General features: G+C 50.0%; 1 protein-coding gene across 5 annotated transcripts in view; it reads left to right on the top strand.

Moving 5' to 3' along the window:
- The window catches only part of LMF1 (lipase maturation factor 1), a 190,680-nt gene that overhangs the window by 169,431 nt on the left and 5,647 nt on the right, over positions 1-15,602 (top strand). For all 5 annotated transcript variants that reach the window (XM_084536873.1, XM_084536871.1, XM_084536872.1 and 2 more), the window contains 2 exons: positions 628-811; positions 10,120-10,232. In XM_084536873.1, the coding sequence (XP_084392999.1) occupies positions 628-811; positions 10,120-10,232 (297 nt within the window). The remainder of the gene's footprint in view (positions 1-627; positions 812-10,119; positions 10,233-15,602) is intronic.

The raw sequence follows: 15,602 nt of genomic DNA, 5'->3' as shown, positions 1-15,602 counted from the left end.
GGGAATATGCATGACCTGCTGTAAGGCTGGGGTGCTTTTTAACCCAGTTTCTAAACATCTACCAGGTACGGGGAGCTTGTTTTGTTTTCATTTTCTACTTTTCTTGGCTTGATTTGCAGTGGCTCACGCAGTACCTCCTGCTCTAGCTGAGTAATCGTGAGACCTCCCTTACAGCCAGGATGGAGAAGATGGGGATGTGACCATCCTTCATCTCCACTTTCCTATATGATGAGGAGTTTGTAGTCAGAGAGCTCATTTGTCAGAGTAACAAGAGAAAGATTTTCTTCACAAACCTGGTACAAAGAGACAGATTGGCCCAGGGTGAAGATGCTTGTCTGGGACGTGGGAAATGCTTGTTGTATTCTCTCTCTTTCTTGAGAAAGACAAGATCAAGAAGGACAGAGCGATCAATTTCAGTAGGAATCATCCTTCTGGGCCGCAGTTCGTCCTTGGCCTAGCACAAGTGCAGAGTGAGAGAGGGAAATAAGGGAAAAATGTGAAAGATGGACATTTCCATGTAATTTGCTGCTGGAAAGATAAAAGGCTGCCAGACAGTGGCTGTGCTGACTCTTGTGAACCAGCATTTTACATGACTTGAGACAACTAACAGTCTGATGTGTCCCACAGCATTACCAAGGAGAGAACAGAAGTCATCCTTCAGGGTACGTCCAGCACAGACCCCAACGACCCCACCGCTGTCTGGGAGGAGTACGACTTCAAGTGCAAGCCCGGGGACTTGAAGAGGCGCCCGTGCTTCATAAGCCCCTACCACTACCGCCTGGACTGGCTGATGTGGTTCGCTGCCTTCCAGGTTCGTGCCTTTGTGTGTCCTGAGACGTGTGTGTCCCCTGAACCAGGAAAAACAATTTACGTGAATTTACAATGTGCTTGGGGTGGGGGGGGATGGATATTTGAAGCCTCGGCTAAGTTAATTATGTTTTTAAAAAAAAAAAAAAAATGTATTCCTAAAGGATGTCTGCTGCTAGTGTAATGAAACTCTTGGAAATTTTATGTGAGGCTTTTTAATTGTTTCTCAGCAATAACGGAGCTGAAGGCATTGAGAAGGCGCATGGACTGCACCTGTCCCCAGGCGTGGTGGCACGGTGGGGGTTCACTGCTCTGTACGGGGCAGAATCTGCCCCACAGTGTGCCCGTGTCCTGCAGGGTCACTCTGTCAGCCGCTGGGACCCTCAGCCCCCTGGGGACACCCCTGGGGACCCGGCAGATGCTTTTGCTGCTTGCCTGCCTGCCTGCAGATGTAGCATCCTCACGTGGTATCAGCAGGCAGGTGGCAGCTATACATTAAGAAGGAATAGGGGGAGAACTTGTAAATGTTACTCTTTAATGTCTTGTAGCCTTTTCTGCGAAATCGCAGCCGTGTGACCAGCAGAACTTAGGTGGGATTTTACAAATCTGGGGCTTACAGCAGGGGTGTGAGGCAGCTCCATCTCAGGCTGTGGCAGGCTTTTCTCTTTGTTCTCATGTCCTCTCCTGATGCTCTTCCCTCTCTCCTCTCCCCCCTGCCCCAAACTTCTCTGTTTTCTTTCTTTGTGGTATTTTCATTTAGGCGCCTTTTAGATTCCTCAGTGATGACATAACCATCACTCTTTGGCTATGGTTTTATATTTACCCCGCTAGTTTTTGTGCGCTGGAATTTCATTTAATCTGCATTAGGTATGCTTATCCCTCAGCAAGACGATAGCAAAGGTTAAAACTTCAGCCAGCAGCGGTGCACAGCATTCAATGAGGGTGCAGACGTTTGAAGGGGAGCTGCTGGTGTAAACCTTACCGCATTTCGGGAGGGCTCCAGCTGCAGAGAAGTCCAGGTCACCCAGCAGAAGGCTGTGCCTGCGGAGAGAAGCATTTCTGAGATGAGAGAAAGGCCGCTTGTTTCCTGGGCAGGAATACCCCCAAGGCCTTACAATACAAAGTGTTCTCGGGTTTAAAAACAAACAGGGGAAGGGCAGAAACGCTCATGCATCGTGGGCAAGTGCTGGCCGTGCTGGTGCTGAGAGACCCCGTCACACGCCAGCGCCGTCTGTCAGCGGACACCGGCCGCGTGCTGAGTGACGGTGATGTATGGGAGCAGCCTGGGGAGGAGGAGGAAGAGGAAGTAACACAGGCTCCTTCGCATCTGTTTTCTTTTTTTTTAATTTCGCTGAAGGGTTCCCCAAAGCGCTCCTGTGAGCGGGGGGCTGGTGGAGTGCGTGCGTGCAGAGGCATCTGTCCGCAGCAGCTGATTAGCAGTAATTAGCTCCGTGGGTCTCTTGCGCCGGGCAGTGGAGGTGCTCGTCCCCTCCTTGCCATGAGCCTGAGTGGGATGCTCAGGGCTGGGACCACAAATCCTTTCCTGAGCAAGAACAGGGCGTTCACACAGCCTCCCAGTGCAAACCGCTCTTTGGGAAGCAGTCCCAGATCCTGCTTAAGAGTGGAATTAAGAAAAAGAGCAGAAAGGAGAAGAAAAACCCTCAGAGATCTGGGGATGACGCATGTTGAAAACAGCAGGAACGCAAGTAACATGCACAGCAGCAAACATTTTCAAGCATGGCTGTTTAGGTTTAGGCATGCAAATACATGCGTAAGCGTGGAAGTAAATCTCCTCCGGAGTGGCTGAAGGTTTGTTTGAAAACTGTGAGCTGTGTACTTAGTGTCAGCTGTCATCCTTGGGAAAGCTGGCCGTCCTGCTCGGAGCTGCCGGAGCCTGCAGAAGGATGTTCGCTGCTTGGCTTTGAGTCCCGCAGAGCCGCGGAAAAGACGAGGAACCAGCAGCCGAAACCCCAGAAGAAGTTTGTGGAGTCAGGCAAGTTTTGCAAACCCCATACAGTAGTTTATGGAGTCCATAAAACCAAGTTACTTCAGCCTCCGGATTATGTTTAATTTGTTTTTTAAAAGTTCTGGATTTTTAACACCGCTGTTCACAGCCTGCGCGATCGCTTCCAAGCAGCCGGCCGCAGGGTTGGTTTTGCAGTTTGCTGGAGGCGGTCAGTTAAGGACCTGACGTATCCAGCTCTGACAGCCTGCAGAAAAGCCCGGGGAGTTTGGGGGAAGATATTTACCATCCCTTTGTGCTGCTCGTGACAGGTTCCTCTTTGCACCTCATCACCGCTTGACATACGACGCCTTCCTTCGCTGCGGGCTTCCTGCGAAGCTTTCCACCTTGGCTGTAGCTGCAGGATTTGCTTTGAAGAGCCCAAAATTGGGAGAGCCAGGCCCTTGGCCAGGCTGGCACGGGTCAGCTCTGTGAGGAGCCGCCGGCATGGCCCCAGCTCCGAAACAGGAGGAGCCACGGCGCTGCCCCACCTCTGAAGTGCAATTAGCAGTTGGCTGCCTCTTAATTACTGTTTCCAGTAGTGCCTTGATTGTATGCAATGTAACATGGCATTATTTTTCCAGGAAACAATTTTCATGATGTTAATTTTATTATCTAAATATAATATGCCTTTTCATTTGTTTTCTAAATCCCCTCTTTGTTTCATACGTCTCGCCATCCTGTGGGTGCTCTAGCTCTGAATTAAAGTCCTTCATTTAGCTCTGGCAGGGACGTAACCCGTCCAGAACCATGTCTGCGTGGCTTCTTCCTGTCTGCAGAAGGGGAAAATCTCCCACAGATAGCCAGCAGCAACAGCGTGCGGAAATCTCTGCGACCTTTTTCAGTGGCTTCTCAGCAGCTGCCTCGGACCGGACTGCCTTTGGTCCATCGCCCAGCTGATAACACCATCACTCAAGTGCAAAGTGAGCTAGGACATTTTTGACAAAAATGGCCCGTCCCTTGGTGAGGAGCTGGTGGTCAGGTGCCTGTTACTGACTCCGCATCCCCTACCTCCATCAGAGCAATTTAAACCCAGGTTTCACCCAGCTCAATGCAATGCACATTTTTAAGAGGAGCTCCAACGACCTGGAAAGAGCAGCGCGATGTGCTCAGTACATTTGCAGGTGCCACCAAGCTGTGTGAGTACAACAGAGGAGGAGATCTGAAAGCACAGCCATCCTGCTGGTTTTGGTCCAAGCAAACAAGAGAGTAGTGCAAGGTGATGCTAGCAGGCAGGAGCTGTCACCTGCCCTGGATGGGTCGGATCAGAGAGCCGTTCTCCAAGGCAGCCTCTTGGGCCAAGTGTGCAGCACCAGAAGAGGACCTGCAGTGATGTTTCAGCATTATAAAAAGAAAAACACCATACAAAGGAGGTGAGCAGGCATTTGACGTGCACGGTGTCACCCTCCCACTAAGCCAAGCATCCTAATTCAGGAAAGACACAGACAACTGGCAAGGCTGCAGCAGAGGGACCTGCAGAAACCTCGTCTCACAGCGACTGCCTGAACAGATCTGCATGGGGTGAGAGCAGGAGGGAAGGCTGGCCATCAAAACAGGTTTGGAATATGTGGAAACCTACCGCAAAGTGGAAAGTAACAATCTGTTTTCTGCGTCCCTGTGGAGAAGGGAGGAAATAATGGACCAAATGGCAGAATATGATTTAATCTCAAGAAAATTCAGGTTAAGCGTTAGGAAAAACTTTCCAACAAGAAGATAGTGTGATGGCAGAATCCGCTCCCAGAGGTGTCGTTCCAATGCAAAGACGTCCTGTTTGTACAGAAGCTGGAGACAAATTTGTTAAAGCTTTTTTCTCTCCTCCAGCTGATGACAATGCTCCTGTAATTATTTGACTTATATGTTTATTGTTTTTAGGTGCCCCACCATCGTATCCTAGAAATGAGCTGTGTGGTGCCACTGGTATGAAAAGTGTTTTGGGCAGATTTTTGGCAGGCTGCAGGTGGATTCAGTGTTGTTAAGAAATAACAACCAGAAAACAAAATAGTGCTCATAGTTTTGGGGCTTTGAGTTGGTCAGTTTTCCTGGTAGTGGGATGTCTTGGACTTTGCAAAAGCCGGTTGTTTGTAGTAAAAGACATTTGTTCTTCACCATTGGGCAGTAGTAGAAAGCCTTCACTGCTCTTAATAAAGAATAATCAAAGGAAAGGCTTTTTCCTCCTTGCTGTGGCATGAAGGTTATTTATTCTGTTTAGGTCGTGTAAGCTCTCCATGTTGGGGTCTGTGTTTGGCCATGCTCTTGGTGCTTACCACATAATAACTAGTCAAAAAAAAAATAACAATCCCACTGTCCTCTTGAGATTGTTTTGTAAAGCTGAGTGTTTTCCTGCATTATACCTTGAAGCAACTCCAAGAGTATCAGAGTGTCAGGATGGCCTGTAGCCCAGGGGACACATCTAAAATTCAGACCACTTTTGCTGTGCAGGAGTTGTGTTGCTCCACGTTAATGAGGTGAGAGCGGTGGGATCCCGGTGTGCTGCACAGTGACACACCTGGGATGTTTAAGACTTAAGGAGCATCATACTCGATAGCATGGCAGAACCACAGGCAACATCAATGCTAATATCAGGGGCTGTTCCCCCTCCAAGCATCTCCCTTCCCTGGCATCTGTCTGTCTGTCTCAGATGACCGTTCTGAGGCTGCACGTTGTGTTTGGGATGTTTTAACTCCAGCAGGGGACCGGCAGCACCACGGTGCCACCAGACACCGGCACAGAAGCTGCTCTGACTGCGGCTGTATCCTAAAAGCTCTGAAAACTGGCACCAAACCTTCCAAATAACAGAAGCTGTGGTGCACCCAGAAGAACCTTGTGTTTTCCAGGTGCGATGTGTAAGTTTATAGAAAAAACTCAGCTGACTCCATAAAAGAAGACAGAAACATGAGCAGCAGGATGGGTGTTCGAGGACCTTTTGCTGGAAGAGCTGAGAAAAAGAAATCCTATATGTAGGGAAGGCAGATGAAACTTCTATAAAATATTTTATTCAAACCTCTCTTACCTGGCTTGTCCAGCCAGGAGGTACTTACAGGAAAAAGCTGCATGGCAGCAGAGCAGAGGAGGAGGTGTGTGTAACGTAGTAAAACCTAAACCTCGTGACCAACGTACTAAGCAGGGCCTTTTACATTTCCTTTCTTTCCCCTTCCAAAAATACAGGCCTCAATTCACTTCCATTTTCCATTGCCGCATGCATACGTTTTGGTCCACGTGCAGAATGTAGGAATTATATTTTCTCCTTTTAACTGCGATCAGAATGAGAAATTTCAACCCCCCTGAGGGGCATTAGTGCCAGCTGCAGGCCGGGTCGTGCAGCGCTGCAGTGCCCAGGAGCACAGGTAAGGCCGACGGCCTGCCACGTACAGCCACGGGCTGTACGAACACCGAGCAAGACCTGGGCTCTACAGGGAGTGAGTGTTGCCCACGGGGGCTGCTGTGGGTCCCTGTCTGCATTTTGTCCTGGAACAAAGCGACTTTTCTTTCCCAGCGCAGAGGTGGTACGGGAGCCGTGCCAGCTGCACCTTTCCTGTGTGGGCAAGGTCTGAGGAGCGGTTTCCCTGTCCTGCTCGGCTCTCTCACAGCCTTTAGTCCCCCCTAGGACTGCTGCCCTCCCAGCTGTGCACAATTCCTCCGGGGACACGCTGCTTTCATGAGCACCTTGTGGTAGAGCAGGCTAAGGGGGCGACTGAGTGTGCCTTGAGGAACTGCCCCCACAGAATTAACAAACAGCGAGCCAGACCTGCTGTAAAAAGCTTTGCCTCTCTAAGAAACTCCTAGGAAGAGGGGAATGAGGTCACTGGAGATGATGAGGAGTGCTACACGCTGAAGTAGCCTTCAGCCTTCCCTGGTGAAGTCACTCGGGTAGCGGGACGGTAGTGAACTTTGCTGAGATGGAGCATTGCAGGAAAGCAAAGCATCGCATTAGTTATGCTCTCCTTTCTGCACGACGTGGTTCATTTCTCCAGCTGATAGCTCAAGTTCTCCAAACAGCAACAGTTGAAGCCACTCAGCTGCAGAAGGGTAAACGTCAGTGTAAGCAGAAATGTGAATATTGGGTGAAAACATCCCGGATGGTGGAGTTACTGCTTTACATCCCCAAAGCGGGTAGGCTGTGACGCAAAAAAAAAGCCCCTTACGACACAGGGCTGCAATGCAAACCCTCCCCCGGTCATCTGCAGTTGCACACCGAGCCCGATGTGAAAACGTGCAGGGCTCCCAACCATGTGAAATAATAATGCCGGGCTCCCGTGCCAAGTTTCCAGCTGTTTCCACATGTGCATCTCATAGTTACCTCCTCCCGTGCGCCTGTGCCAGGACTGAGATTCAATAAAATGCCACACTAATCCGCAGTCCTTTTTCATTAAATGACCAATTAAAGCTGGAGGAAAAGGGTTCTTATTATTATTATTTCAGTTGGGAACATGTTCCCTGTAGAGCCGTGTGGTTTTTATATATATATTTTTGCGATGATTATATTCTCTCCTACTTTATCTCTGCAGAGTTCCGTTGCTACTGCAGCTGCCTTACCCCCAGCTCCTTGCTGTTGCCTGACTTAGTGGAGATTTGGCTTAAAATTCTGTAAAAGGTATTAAATTCGGCTGCCTGCAAGTGACTGTATTCAAGGTGAGAATGCCGTGTTTATACACCGGCAAAGTGTAAAAACGGAGAAGTCGGAGAATATAAACAGCTGCAGAAAAGTCTCTTTGCACAGAAAGGTGGTGGTGGCAGCCTGGGGCTGCGGCGAGGCGAGGCTCCTTGCGCTGGACACGCAAAGACAGGGAGAAGGAGCAAAGAAAGCCCCGTCCCCAAGCAGTGAGGAGGGCAGGGACACCGGGAGGAGCTGATTAGTGAGCTTTGCATGAGGCTGAAGCCAGTTGGGAAATAAAAGCTCAGGGCGCCTTAACCTGTCTTGGTCAGTCCACCACGTTATGCCCAACACCCAATTTGGGGAGGTCCCGTGGTGGTGCCAACTGGAAGAGGAGCTGGAGGTGGTCTTGGTCCCTGCAGAGCTGCGAGTGCTGCATTGCCCAGGGGCTGCAGGGGCTGCCTGGGAGCATGAGGGGAGCTGAGCCCCAGCGTTGGACGTGGAGGACAGGAGCCAGATGGGGCCTCGCTCCCTGCCCATGGAGCTGCAGGGAGGCCAAGCAGCCCGCTCGCAGCCTGCCCTGCTCAGGCGCCTGTGACACGTGCATCTCTCCTGTTTTATTTGATGCACAGGGTGCTTCAGGCTCTGACTCCTCTGTTTTGCATGCTCACAGCTAGCAAAAGTCAAGCTCAACGCCAGATGAGTCTCTCCCATTCTAAATATCATAAATATATATTGCAGCTCTGCAGACGGTGTCGGGGTCTGGTCCCACCAGATCCGCAGAGAGGAACTGTCACCTTCCTGCCCTGCGCCTTGATGCTTCCCTGGACGGAGCCCAAATCACCTGGGCTCTTTTTTTTTTTCCCCTTTGCCACCGTATCGCTTTACAGCCTAACGAGTTAACCAGCGCAGGCGTGAGCGCGGCTCTGCTCCCGCGTGCTCCCAGCATCGGCGGCGTGCGATATCCAAGCCTTTGTGTTGGGGGGAGCCTGGGGGAGCTGCGCCGGGTGGAAATTTCTCACCGCAGACTTTGCTGGGGCCAGACATGCTGTAAATTTTACAAGAAAAACACTTTACAAACCAGAAGTCCAACTCTCGTGCGCATGGAGCCGCTAATTAACAGTTTGGAGACCGGGCGAGCCAGGGAGCCGATTCCACCATCACTGAGCCTCTTGGTTTTGCATCAGGCTTTCAGGATTTGGGGTTCTCTGCAAAGTTCCAGCTCCGGGAGGCTGGGGGCTCCTGTTGCTGTTTTTCTCCCACTTCCCCCACCTCATGCACAGGACCCCTCACACTTCAGGTGTCGCGGAGCCGCACGGCTCAGCTGGAAGCCTCAGCTGGAGTCACTGGGGGTTCCTCAACATGCCAGGACTGCAGGCAGGGACACGGCCGGCTTCTGCCCCTCCATGAGAGCCCCCAGCACCTCTGCACCAGGCAGGGAGCCAGGAGGAGAAGGAGAAATGGGAGATGGGGTTCTGAGAGGTGTGGAGGAGGAAGGAGAGCACCTGGAGGTGGCACGGGGCGGTGGCACAGCCGGGACAGACCCAAGGGGAAGCGCCGTGAGGCAGGACAGAAGCAGGCAGATGGGGAGAGGAACCTTTTTTAAAAAGTTTTGGCTGAAATAACTGTGGTTTTCCTCTAAATTGTGATGAGCATGGGTCAGAAGCCCTCCGAGGCAGGGCTGCTGCTTGATGGGCCTCTCCACCAGAATTTGGTGTTTTCCATCTCTTTTCTCTCCTCTGTTTCCCGTGGCAACGGAAATAACAAACTTTGCCATTAGAAAAGATTTGCAGAGTAACTTTGCATTGATGTTCTGCATTAGTCACAGTCTTGCAGGTACAAATGCCGGGTTTAGCTTTCCCACAGTGTCCCCTACTGCTTGCATTAAAAAATCCATTTAGGTGCACGTTAAAAAACAGGGAAAAAAAATGTAAGGCACTGAAAGTCACCAGAAAGGGAAATGGTTTTTATGGAGCCTCACCAAGAATCTCTGCAAGTTGTGAGATGCATTCATTCCTGGAGGGGGGTAAATACAGAGCCAAAATTGCTGACTGCAGTGTCCTAGAGCTGATTAATTTGGTTTCAGAGGTAGCACGATAAAGGGTTTGGCCTAGACATTGCATGTAAAGAGGACAGACTAGAAGAGAGGAAATAAAGAGGATGCAAGAGAAAGGAATCCAGGAATAGAGATTTCACCTTCTTCTGCTTTCTTTCTGCTAGCACAGCAGGGAAAGCAGCATAGGATGGGTGGATTCTCACTTCCAAATGTGCAGTTTTGGCCATCAGGTGCGCTGCGGCCGCTGGCCAGGCTTCAGGGATGCCTGCGGTGGTGGGCCCTGCATTGCTCTTGGGGCAGCCCAGCAGGGTGTGAGAAGCCATCGCAGCTCAGCTAATGAGAAACTCATTAAATCTGTGTTCCTGGAACGCCCTCAGCTGCATCCATTCCCTTGGGAATGATTTCCAGATGGGGTGAACTCAGGAGCTCTCCGGGCTGCCCTGGGATGCTGGCGTGCCACACCAGGCTCCTGGTGACACCGCAGGTCTTGCTCTAGACCTAGAGTTGTTGGATCCCACAAGATCTGTTCCTGCAACACCAGGACATTGATTGTTGGCCATCGCATCAGCTGTAGTCTCTCCCCAGAGACCGTGCAGACATCTGCAATGGTGACTGTGCTGCAGGGCAGTGTCTAACATTGGTATTTCTTTCTTTTTCCCCAAGACCTACGAGCAGAATGAATGGATCATCCACCTGGCTGGGAAGCTGCTGGCCCAGGAAGAGGAGATCCTGTCCCTGATGGCAACAAACCCATTCGAGGGCAGGGCACCCCCACGGTAAGCTTTGGGTTTCGCCAAGGGAGCTGAAAGCTCCTGGGCTTTGTGTTCAGCGTGATCGTTCCTATCCTGGATGTCCAAACACGTTTTCTGAGGCCATTAAATAGGGTGTTTTTTTGATATCAGGGCACCGTGAAGAGCTGGTGCTCTCAGCACCTTGCTGTCTTCTGCTGGAGACCTGGGGACCCTCTGGTTGGGTCTCTTCCCAGTCTCCAGGGGCTCGGTGCTGCTTCTCTTGGACGGGAATCTCGACTGCTGCGGTGGTTTCCTGCCCAGCAGCTTCAGATTTTTTGCCACGATCACTTTGCGAGGTCAGATCAAAAATACCATTTCTAGCAGCCTATTGAGATATTTCAAAGATGAAACAGCCCTGCAGAAATACTTGTTTTTGTTGATACTCGTCTCGGAATTGTTTGCATTTTCAATGAAGAGACAAAGCAAACATCAGCAAGGGAAAAGCACAGACGAAAACGCCGAGGTTTCTACAAAAGGAAAATTTTCACAAAAGTGTCTATTTTGTTGATGAAGTTATTTTTAGCTGAAAAAACACTTTAAGGGAATTTTGGATCAACTTAAGTAATATTATGCTCTTGCTAATATTTTCCATTTGAGGCTCTCAAGATGCATAGCAAACAGGGATTAAGGTTCCCAGCACCAAGTGAAATGAACTTCCCTTTGAAACAGAGCTGGTGTTTTTCAGCTGTAACACAGTGTAGCCCTAAAACCTGGAGGAGAGATTCCTTTTCTAGCCTAGACACTAAGAATTTCCACCTTTTACCAAGGTGCTTCCTTTAGGACATGCCATTTGGAGGCTCATACACTGAGGTGAACGTGTGTCTGCATACATTCTGCAGAAAATCAGCAGGCTCACAGCTTGGGATGTACTGTTGAAGTGACTTTCCCACCACAGCATTTGAGTATTTCCTATATTTCCACATTTCCAGGGTTCCCCAGGCATCCCAAATTGTCTCCTAGCGCACAGGTCCCGTATCGGAGCGCTGGTACAGGCTGATGGTAACGAGTTCCCTCCAAGCACGGGAGCCAAGGCTGCAGGAACAGCAGAAATTTGGGGTTGCACGTATTCTCCTCTCAGAACCCATTTCCCCTCAGCACAGCCCTCCCGGTGCGTGGAGCAGGAGGCTGCCCCTAGCCCGGAGACTCCCCACCGCGCCGGCGTTCCCGTAAATCGGGGTTTATTGTGCAGCTTGGCTTATGGGGCTGTGCTGCGGCTTGTTGGGTCTGGTACACACAAATAATTACACCTTGGCTCGGGTCCAGGAGGGACCTCGGGAACCTGTATTAATTACTGCTACAAAAGGCGTGCTGGGAGATAGCAGCACGTCCCTTGCCACGGATGGATACAGCTTTAATAGCATCGATGGAGGGGTTTTAGCTCTGCTTAGCTCTGCTCGCCTTGGTTAGGAGCAGAGCGGAGGTGCTGCGCGAGGGGGCTCGTGCCGGGACCTGCAGGGCTGCGTCTTTATGGAGCTTGTCACAGGATCGTGTCGGGCTGTAATTTGTGAGGCTGAGCTGAAATAGCTGCTGGAGACCTGTACGATGCTGGCTCCGCGTCAAACGGGGGGATTTACTGTCCGAGTCTCCCCAGACTTTGCTGATATCCCCGAGGCTCGGGGCTGTAAATTCACTGAGCGGCGTCCTTTGTGGGGAGTTCCCGTGCCTTGCTTTCTTTTAAAAAGCCAGCCCTGAGTGCTGGCTGACCCCGGGGGGTTCAGCAGAACCTGGACCTTTAGACACCGAGTCACCAGTTTGAATTAGGTGTCCCCTGGTGCCAGCAACCAAAAGTCATTACCATCTGGTGGCTGCTGGCTGTAAACGGCTCTCGCGGTTCGCCGAGTGACAGAAGCATTTGATAATCCCAGAGCTGTTTATTACCGCCTGTCCCCCAGTGCCATAAACATCGCTGCTGCTACTCACCACGACTGAAACTGAAAACAAGACATCGCAGCAGATTAAAACTCAAGATGTATATCGCGTCTCACCTTGCAAGGCTTTGCCATGGGTTGCGTCTCTTGTATGTTTTCTGGCATCAGTGGTGTTAAAAAAAATATAAAGTAGATGAATATAGGAACTCATTTAAAATTGAAAATAAAGAAACGGGTAACACTACATTGTTCCAGGTGTGAATAGCTTTTTTGTCATATTCTGTAACAGGTAAGGAAATTGAATGTTCAGGAGCTTAAAGCAAAAACAAAAGCAAATCTTTATCTTAGCTTTTATAGGATAACGATTGCCTAGAGGACAGAGGTGTACAAGCATTTCCGATAGCTGTGGAGCAGCATGGATGCTGTGTTGAACACACAAAGCCATATATATTGTTGAACAGGGTCTTGATTCATGCGGTACCTTGCCTTTACCAAAGCACAGACTCTGTTTTCACTCTTTAGCAGCTAGTTTATAGTAGGAAAAGATCAGGATCCAGTGCTGGTTTTATGTGTCAGCTGCCTTTGCTCTGGCATTAGTTGTGCTTTAAAAGTTTTTCATGGGTCTAGTGTATTTTTGGGTGGCTTAAAATAAAAATAACAATTTACAAATGCTCATTTTGGCTCAAACCAAAGTCCAACACACCATTTAACCCTGGATCCCAGTTTGTAGGTCACGTTTCTGGTTTTAGCGAGCCAAACCCAAATACCTGGGACCTTGGCCCTGTCCATATTTTACCCAGGTGCAAAGGGGAGGGCTGCGAGGATGCAGGAGCTGGACCACAGCCTGCAGTGGGGTTGCCACTTTGTCACCAATTCCTGTTGTTATTTACACGTTTTTGGCTGTTGTTTGCTGGTAGCACCTCCCCTGCATAGCTTGCATATGGAAACTGAAGTGATCGTTTGCCTTTTTTTTTTTTTTTCCTCCCAGTTTTTATGCCCCATCCCAGTTCTGCTGAGTTGACACTTCTGGCATTTGCGGCTGGCGCGTTCGCAGCAGCTCTGTCAGCTCCTTCGGATCCAGCATTCGTTCTGCTCAGGCGGGCTCGCCTGCCAGGCTAGCTGGGGCTTTTTTCTTTAAATTTCAAAAATTTGCCATTTCTCTGCTGGATTTCAGGCGGTCCCTTGTTGCACTTGGAAGTGGGTTCCCTCCTGCGCCTGCTGAGCCCCAGTTGCCCAGGAGAGCTGCCCACAGCTGGGGACACTTCCCTGGGCCCTTGGGCCTGGGAGGGAACGGAGGCAGCAGTGGGAAATGAGCAGGAGACCCCCGCTTGGATTCATTCCCCTGAGCAATATTTAGCTGCACGCTGCATGCACAGATCCCCAGCGCTGGCATTTGCCTTTTTGGCGTTACAATTTCATTCTGGTTGTAAGCAAAAACCTTAAATTTGGGCCCTAACGGTAGCATCTGGAAAGAAGAGCAAATTCCAGGGGTGTGGAGCTGTGGTGGTGCCCGGAGGCTGCCCATGAGCTGGCTGCTGCGAGCCTCCAGCGCGGCGCGGTGCCACCTCCCAGCTCACTCCCGCGCTCCCCTTCGGTAGCTGCCTGGAAAAAGGGCTAATTTTCCTACCAGATCCCCCCCTCCACTCTGAAGGGAATTTTGAGACTTAATTATTTTCATTCCCTGCTAGACTAAATAATTAGGGGAAGGGACTGTTTTCCATAAGAACATTACGCTCCATACTCCACGGAGTTTATTCTGTTAATGGAAACTCTACACCTTAAATAGCCAAGGGACTTTCAAAATGAGTTAATGCCTTCGAAATGAAATTTCTGAGACCAAAGTTTGTAGGTTTCTTTACAACTCTAGAAATTATAGTATTTTTTCAAGTGTGATAAACTTAAAATGAGAAACAGGTGACTGATTAAAAATGAGGGCATTGTTGAGCGCCCAGCCTAGCTGAGTGTGAAGCTTTACTTCAAGCAAAGTGATGTTTGTGGAATGTAGATTTACAAAATATTATTGTGCAGCGGATAGTTCATAAAACACCCGCCATCATAAATCTGAATGGTAGGGCTTTGGCTGAGAAATTAATAAGTGTTTAACACACCGTCATGGAAACAGCCTGCAACAACGAAAGAAAACAAAAATCAGGTTTTGCCTACAGAGGGAGGGAAAAAAAAAAATCGATTTTATTTTTGACCTGAAGTGTTCAGTGTGTCTGATATTAAATCATGTTCACTTAAGGACTTTTATTCCAATTATAGTAGCACTCTGTTGAAAAAGCCCCAGCGTGCAGCTGAAGACCTGGATTTGTCGCGGCAGCGTTATTTATGGAGGCAGCACTTCCAATTTGATGCTACCTGACCAGGAAGGGCCAGGCCTTAAAATATCTGTTTACAGCCCTTAGTGGCTCTAACGACACAGAAGAGAACCAGAAATCCCCACAGAGCAGGGTGCAGGGTTAGCTCCCTTGGGTGCAGGAGCAAAGTCCTCCCTGCGAGTGTGGGTCAGGGCTGTGTGCCTGTGGGGAGAGGATGGCGTGGGAGGAAGAAAGCTCCGGGACTCAGTCCGGTGGGGTGGTTATAGGCACAGTGAGCATCTGAGGAACTTATTTAGGGTAAAATACCACAAGTTCCTTGAAGTTTGTTTTTTAAATAGAACAAACAAACAGGAGACCAACCCAGCACGGGTGGGCAGTGGTCATTCTGTAACTATTGAGGGCAGTGCTGGAGGAAGGCAGGGCATACAGAATTAGATGTAAATATGGGCTGGAGGGGGAATGATATTTCTAACCCTGTGGGGTCTCCCCGAAAAGAGTCCCGAGAGGCAGTGAGAGCAGTGCTCACAGGCAGGGGATGCTGCACAGGCACGCAAGGCCTTCAAGGTGTGAGCGGAGCTGTGACAATCCCAGGCGGCCCCTGTCAGCCCAGACATTTCTCTCCTGGGACAAGTCTCCCTCCAAGCTCTGATCCCAAAGCCAAGAGAAGTGTTTGCCTTCCTGGCTGTTCAGACAAATGGGCAGGAGCCAACAAAAATTCACTTTGTCCTTCCCTGGGTCCCTGCTGCGGGCAAGGTCCTGGTGCAGGCCGGAGTTGTGCCCGTGCCGAGCCGCAGGAGGGCCCGTCCTGCACCTCAGGGTTTGTTCTGGTTTCCCAGGATAATCCTTTTGTTCTACGTTTATTTGATGAACACTGTGATTTGGCAGAATGTGGCTGTGAGAGATCTCTGGGTACCCGTGTGGGCCACGCAGCATCGCAGCGTAAGGTGGCTGCAGAAATCAGCAGAGCCCCAGAGCATCTCCCACAAGCATTGGTGTCAACCACACAGAAGTAATATATTTTGTGTGTTTCCCACTGAAAAGATGTTTCACCAGCAATGAGAACTGGGAGGTGATGGAGTACTTATGGGTGAAAAAGTCCAAACACGTTCCTTTGGCAATCTCATTGGGTTTTATTGCAGTTCCTGTACTAAGAGCAGCACCTGTGC

This window comes from Aythya ferina (assembly GCF_964211825.1).
Source record: "Aythya ferina genome assembly, chromosome: 15".
Classification (NCBI taxonomy): domain Eukaryota; kingdom Metazoa; phylum Chordata; class Aves; order Anseriformes; family Anatidae; genus Aythya; species Aythya ferina.
Note: the sequence above shows the minus strand (reverse complement) of the source record. Positions and strands in the feature narration are given on the sequence as shown.